This window comes from Triticum dicoccoides, chromosome 4A (genome assembly GCF_002162155.2).
Source record: "Triticum dicoccoides isolate Atlit2015 ecotype Zavitan chromosome 4A, WEW_v2.0, whole genome shotgun sequence".
Lineage (NCBI taxonomy): Eukaryota > Viridiplantae > Streptophyta > Magnoliopsida > Poales > Poaceae > Triticum > Triticum dicoccoides.
The window spans coordinates 258,779,695-258,786,988 of NC_041386.1; the positions used below are offsets into that span (position 1 = coordinate 258,779,695).

General features: G+C 50.3%; 1 protein-coding gene across 1 annotated transcript; it reads left to right on the plus strand.

Annotated features, from left to right (window-relative positions):
• Nucleotides 1-3,358: 3,358 nt before the first annotated feature.
• On the plus strand, nt 3,359-4,993 carry LOC119288873 (probable inactive leucine-rich repeat receptor kinase XIAO). The gene is made up of 2 exons (XM_037568387.1): nt 3,359-4,537; nt 4,781-4,993. Exons 1-2 carry the CDS (start codon nt 3,452-3,454, stop codon nt 4,991-4,993), a joined length of 1,299 nt encoding a protein of 432 aa, XP_037424284.1. The 5' UTR covers nt 3,359-3,451.
• The last annotated feature ends 2,301 nt before the right edge of the window (nt 4,994-7,294 follow it).

The following is a 7,294-nucleotide window of genomic DNA, read 5'->3' on the forward strand; positions in this document are numbered from 1 at the left end:
ATTTAGATGAGTTCATTTATTGTCATGCTGACACATATTATTTATTATAATACGACATTTTCTCTTTCTTCATTTACTTTTATGTCATCCCATAAAAGCTTCCTACCTGTTGGTTGGGTTTATAAACCGGGCACAATTTTTAAGGTCTTCGATTAGAGTAATAAAACATGTAAATATGCCACAAATATTATATGGTTAGAAACTTGGCATATTTCAATGCATTGGTGCTTAGGCCACTCTTGATGAAGACATCAATACCATTGTTACACCCACAGCCCTTGTTGTTATACATACTGGACCAATTACTAGAGCTCGCGCACGCCAATTGAATTATCAGGTACTTTCGTTTCTTGGTAACGATTCTAATGTTCATGAGAATGTGATGCTGCCTAAATTGGATACATTTGTTTTGCTTACAAATGAAGGGCCTAGCTTGGACAAGAAAGATCAACCTTGGAGCAAGTTCAAGCATGGAGATGATGGCATGCGCAAGGGGAAAAAGAACTGAGTTACAAGTAATGATTCCAGGACTTTGAAGCCATCATAATGAGTGCATGAAGCCTTGGATGAAATATACAAGATGCCACTTCATAAATTTCGTCCAGAGACTATTCTAGATGCTTCGTCACCTTATTATTGGGCCAGGCCCATGTATTTTCGAAATACTTATGTATAGGCTGCTTTTAGAGTCCGTATGCGTGGGAAAACAAGAGTTAGAGTTTGTTTCGGACTCCTCCACCAAGGGCCACGAAATTCCCCCTCTCTCCTCCATATATACAGCCCTTAGGGCATCGTTTAGACTTTGGGTTTTGTTTAGATTAAAAGTTCGCCATATCTGCAACTATGCGTACTTCGTTTGTGTCCAACGACCAGACCAAGACGTCACAAAACCCCACCTTTCATCAACAAAACTTTCCTCTTATATTCGCAATATCCAGATTGCAATTTCAATTTCTTGCTTGTTCTTCGTTGCTTGCAGGAAATAGACCCTCGTGGTCAGGTTGATCGTGCTCCGGTGTGGTCAATAACCTCCCGGAGTTAGTTTAGCGATTGCTAAGGCGCGACGTCCTCGCACGTTCGTAGTCGGATCGTCAAAGTTGACTTCTACCAAAACGATAGCCACCATCTCATCGAAAGATCGAGCCCCTCGCCTCTATCAACTCTCGATGCATTATCTGTTAGCGTGTTGTCATACATAGTGAAAAATTCTGCGAAACAATCATCCCAATGCATTTTAGCTTAGGTGTTGTATCCAAATAATATTGCACTTAATTGTTTTAATGAAACTCTTCTTAAATCAGCGCAATATGCTTCATGCATCACTATGACATTCATACTTGAATCCATCCAATATCCTCAAGGCACCACCTATGAAATATTCCTTCAAGTATATATCAGTGAAAACATTAGTCCATAGATATTATCATTAATTACCAAAACCACACTTTGGGGCTACATGCATTTTCATCATCTCTCTATCCTCTTAATTATCTTGCCACATAATATTATTTGCATACTTACACCTGCCTTAGCACATGTACAAAGTGGAACAGTAGGAAGGCCCCACAATGCTTGGTTCTTAGCATAGTATCATAGGTAAAATGCAAGTATGGCACTATATTAAAAGAATAAAGAGTGTGGAATGTATGTTAGTGGAAATTCTTAGCTCTATATTGAATAATTAATGATGTGGTCTTATGTGGCTTATCTCCATATTTATCTTTTTTGTGGGGATATCTCCATATTTATCAGTCAATCTCTTTCTCCACATCTAGCTCGGCGCGCCACCAGAGGGGTTGCGCGTCCGCCATCGCGTTTGGACGCCAGACGGATCACACGGCCTCCGGCAAGGCAGCTATGGCCGGCCTAGCGCCGGATCCATGCCCCATTTGGGCAGAAGCAATGGATTCCCGACAAATGGAGTCCCAGCGCAGTCGTCCACGGGCCTCCTCCCGGGCGGGGCGGAGCGCAAGACGGACGACCATCTCCTCCTCGGGGCCGCGGGGGATGAGCTCGGGGTCGAGGATTTGGAGGTGGGACTCGGATCTGTTGCCCGCCATGCCGGAGAGGCCGGGAAGGAGCCGGAGACGAGCTTGGGTGGCAGAGGGGATTGGAGGGGAGTGGAGTGAAGTGGTTAGGGTTTTGTCCAACGTGCGGATGGGGAGGATTTTATGTGGGGTCAGGTGGCCCAGCGTGGGACGAGTCCGACGTGGCGGGCGTGTCCGACACCCCCATATTCGCCCCATATCTAGACTTGATATGAGGGGTGCCGGTCAGTCCGTGCGGTTGAGGGCCGCTTGAGAAGTCCGTCTGGGTCAAAAAATCGTGACCGGGAAGTGGTCGGGCGGCCTGCCCGCGCGTTTGGGATGGTTTTGAGGAGTCCGGTTGTAGATGCTCTTAGAAATTAGATTTATTCACCCAAAGCAGTCGTCAATATTTACTAAAAAATAGTAAAAACATTGGCAGATTTTCGGGGCGTCCAATATGATAGCAAATCCGGATCTATATTCTATAATATCTAAACAGTAGATCCTCGTTAATTATAATTATTTCAACATGCAGGTCTCCACGTCATCAAACATACCATATTATCATCCACTAGAATTGTTTGGTAGCAGATGCATACTCCCATTTAATTGTTTCATCTTAAATGGTCGAGCATATATGTATACTCTTTGCTAACATATAATTGCTTTTGAAAATAATACTCCCTCCATTTTACAATGTAGTGCTTTCTCTATCTACGTGCTTCAACTTTGACCGTAAATTTAACTACCAAGATCGATTGTGGCGGGAGCAAAAATTATATCAGTGAATTCGTATTCGAAAGAAGTTTTTAATTATATAATTTTTTCTCCCGCCGCAGTTGGTCTCGTTGATTAAATTTATGGTCAAAGTTGGACCTTGAGAAGCGCGGGCGCATTATATTTTGGAATGGAGGAAGTAGTTTCAATTTATGTCATTACATTCATACAAAATTTATCTTTAAAATTCGGCAATAAATCTGAATTAAAGTAAAATATTATGGGTTGTTTTTTTGCTATTCACTCCTTGTTATTGATGTCCATGGCTCTGGGCCTCTGCTGGATGGGGATCCCCTGAGGTGGCCTAACCTGCCATCGGCTAACTGACATGCAGGTCCTAGCAAGCATGGTCTCTGCCTCCATCTGCACGGCTTTCAAAGCGCAGCGCACTACAAAATTAAGCACTGACAATTGGGGCCACCGAGTCGGGTGTCCCCCACTTGTCCGTGAGCAACAGTTTGTAGACGGGTCGGGTGGGACCCACCACACCGCACGCACGCTTATCAAGGCAGGGCCACCATCCCCAGCGCGTTCTTCTCCTACAAGCTCACACCACCCGACGCCGCGCTGAACAGTGCGATTCACTGAGCTCCCTCGCTTTTCTCTACGGATACACTACCGCCTCGCGACTTCGCCTCGAGAGACCAATGGCCGCGCGCGCGGCGCAACGCCCTGGCGTCTTCCTGCTCCTCGCTGCCGTCCTTCTCGCGGTTGCGGTACAACCGGCGGCGGCGACGCTGCACCCGGTGGACTACCTGGCGCTGCAGGCCGTCCGGCGCGCGCTCTCCGACCTGCCGGGCTCCGGCTTCTTCGCTTCGTGGGACTTCACCGGAGACCCCTGCGGCTTCGCCGGGGTCTCCTGCTCCGGCGGTGGCCGGGTCGTCACGCTGGCCCTAGGGGACCCGCGCGCCGGCGCACCGGGCCTCTCGGGCGCATTCCCCTGCGCGGCGCTCGCGCGTCTCTCCGCGCTTAGCTCGCTCTCGCTCGTCCCCGGCCGCGTATCCGGGGGGTTATCCTCCGCCGTCGCGGCGCTCCCGTCGCTCCGCTTCCTCGCTCTTTCCGGGAACCTCATCTCCGGGAACCTCCCCGGAGCATTCTCCCCTGCTCTTCGGACGGTTGATCTCAGCAAGAACTCCTTCTCCGGCAGGATACCCTCTTCACTGCTACAAATCAGGAGTCTCCGAACGCTCGTCCTCTCCCACAACTCCCTCTCCGGCGAGATCCCCAAGACAGTGAGTTCGCCGCTGGTCCACCTCGACCTCAGGAACAATCGCCTATCCGGCGGCGTCCCGCCGCTCCCGGCGACGGTCGTGTACCTCAGTCTCGCCGGGAACAGGCTCTCCGGCCGCGTTGGCGGCGTCCTTCGCAGACTGACGAGGCTGTCGTTTCTTGACCTTGGCGGGAACTGGTTCTCCGGCGAGGTTCCCGGAGAAGTCTTCTCGTTCCGGATTGGGTACCTGCAGCTGCGCAAGAATGCCTTCTCTGGCGAGCTCCGGCCGGCGGGGTGGTTGCCGTCGGGCTCCACGGTGGACCTCAGCCACAACGCGCTATCCGGGCTGGTGCCGGCGGAGCTGGCGAGCGCGGCTGCAGTGTACCTGAACGGGAACAAGTTTGCTGGCGCGGTGCCGGCGGAGATTGTGGCGGCGGCGGAGGGCGGGCGCATGCGGGTGCTCTTCCTTCAAGATAACTTCCTGACCGGCATCAGCGTGCGCGGCGTGCCGTCGAGCGCGGCGGTATGTGCACACTGGAACTGTGTTGCGCCTCCGCCAACCGTGGTGGCTGCGTGCCCGGCCAAGGGCGGCAGGGGGCGGCGCCGGCCGCCGGCTCAGTGCGGCGGGAGGAGGGGGTAATAAGGAAGGAAAGGTTTAAGGCTTTTGGGGTTTAGTGGGTAATGATGGTGTGTGTCATAGTTCTTGACACGGGTGAATAACCATTTTTGGTGTAGTGTATATTTCTGTTTTGTGATCTTGCTTTAGATATACGGCCGTAATATTGTCAGGGGTACACGTGTAAGGTGGATCTGGTTTGTTTCAATATCAGCGATTGCGATTTACATAGAGAAACTTGGTGCAAAGAAATGTTGGGCTCTCTGCTATGTTATCTCCAATGAAATGACCACCGATTTGTTACTCAATGGTTCGAATTGTTATGAAGTGCAACTCGTATTGACTCCTCCTTATCTACTGTAAATATAAGATGAAAAGCGTCTTATATTTCGATACATAGCAAGCATTATTCTGCACATTGCAGGACTGAAGAATAATTCAGCACAAACTTGGTAAGGGGGTGGTCTCGAATCCTAGCTGTGCAGGGCGGTTGGTAGTTTGGAAGTACAAAAACGAAAAAAAAAACATAGTAGATGTAGAGAAATTTTACGGTACATTATAATACACCAGAGCACGTGTATTATATGGGCGATCTAACGGATGAGACTAGCTGGGCTTTTTTGAGTCCAAGAGTATTTTCGACCTAATTTTTTTATACTTTTAATCGGCCCACTTAGGTCCAGGGGTATTTCCGTCCTAATTTTTTTGATTAAATCAATTGCATTAATAAAACACTTCATTATAACTCCAATCATCGTGCGTACTTTTTTGAATTTCGGTTCGAGCGGTTCGTCCTATCTCCTCCTCTCGAGCCCTAACCTTGGGCGCCCTCGATCGCCGCCGATCGCACTCGCCATGTCACTCCTTCCTCCTGCTCCTACTCCCCCCTCCCCCACCATCGCAAGTCACCCCCTTCGGGTCGTGGCACCAGATCTTCCGACGAGCCGCTAATCCCCTCCTTCCCCGAGCGGACGCCACCTTCCTCGACCCGAGAGGCCACATCATCCTCATCGACGTGTGTCGGTGTCAAAACCGGTGGATCTCGGGTAGGGGGTCCCGAACTGTGCGTCTAGGCGGATGGTAACAGGAGACAAGGGGCACGATGTTTTTACCCAGGTTCGGGCCCTCTCGATGGAGGTAAAACCCTACGTCCTGCTTGATTAATATTGATGATATGGGTAGTACAAGAGTAGATCTACCACGAGATCAGAGAGGCTAAACCCTAGAAGCTAGCCTATGGTATGATTGTTTTTTTTCGTCCTACGGACTAAAACCCTCCGGTTTATATAGACACGGAGAGGGCTAGGGTTACACAGAGTCGGTTACAATGGTAGGAGATCTACATATCCGTATCGCCAAGCATGCCTTCCACGCCAAGGGAAGTCCCTTCCGGACACGGGACGAAGTCTTCAATCTTGTATCTTTAGAGTCCAGGAGTCCGGCCGAAGGTATAGTCCGGCTATTCGGACACCCCCTAATCCAGGACTCCCTCAGTAGCCCCTGAACCAGGCTTCAATGATGACGAGTCCGGCGTGCAGATTGTCTTCGGCATTGCAAGGCGGGTTCCTCCTCCAAGTACTTCATAGAAGATTTTGAACACAAAGGTAGTGTCCGGCTCTGCAAAATAAGTTTCCACATATTGCCATAGAGAGAATAATATTTACACAAATCTAATCTGCTGACGTATTTCGTAGCATGACATCACACCATGACCAAGTCTTTATTCGAATCGTTTTACTGTCCCACCTCAGCGCGTTTAGCGAGGCGGTTTCCTTGGCACGTCTTGTTAAAGCAGAGATCGTGTCCCCTTATTCCGGGATTCTCATCAACACGGGCGTGGGTAACCTAGTCGTACCTGTTGGTATGTTTTCTCGATCAAAGGCGAGTCCCAAACGGTCACGGGGAGGGCCCTTGGTATTCAACCTCTTATAAAGAGACCAAGGCCTTACTCCTTTCTTTCAATCTCAAACGAGTTCGCCCTCCGCCTCGAGTTCCAACACCCAAGGCTCCAGATTTCAGGCGCTTCGGACCTTCGACAATGTCCGGTTCCGACCTTCGAGGCCGATGGATGCCCTCCTCCGTCACGGAGGAGGACGTGCTGAAGTTGAGAGAGGCCAGGTTCTTGACCGGCGAAATCTCGCATAGGCTGCCTGCTCAAGGGCAGGTCATTCCCACTCCCAAGCTTGGTGAGAGTGTGGTGTTCGTGTCTCACTTCCTTCGGGGGCTAGGCTTCCCGACGGATCCCTTCGTGAGGGGGCTCATGTTTTATTATGGGCTGGAATTTCACGACTTAGCTCCGAAGTCCATCCTCCATATTTCCTCATTCATCGTCGTGTGTGAAGCCTTCCTCCGTATTACTCCTCATTTCGGACTATGGCTCAAGACCTTCAAAGTAGAGCCGAAGATGATCGAGGGACGGCACGCGGAGTGCGGAGGTGCTTTTATAAGCAAGAATGATGGTGCTCCATGGCCCGAGGGCTCTTTTCAAGGGTAGTCCAGCTTATGGCAACGAGAGTGGTTTTATATCACAGCTCCCAGGAGCACCAAGTGGGTGGCGCTGCCTGCTTTCCGCTCGGGTCCCCCGCCACGACTGGCGTCATGGGTCAATAAGGGGCTGGACTGGGGGTCGGCAAAGGACATGCCCCTGTTGCAGGGCCGCATCCG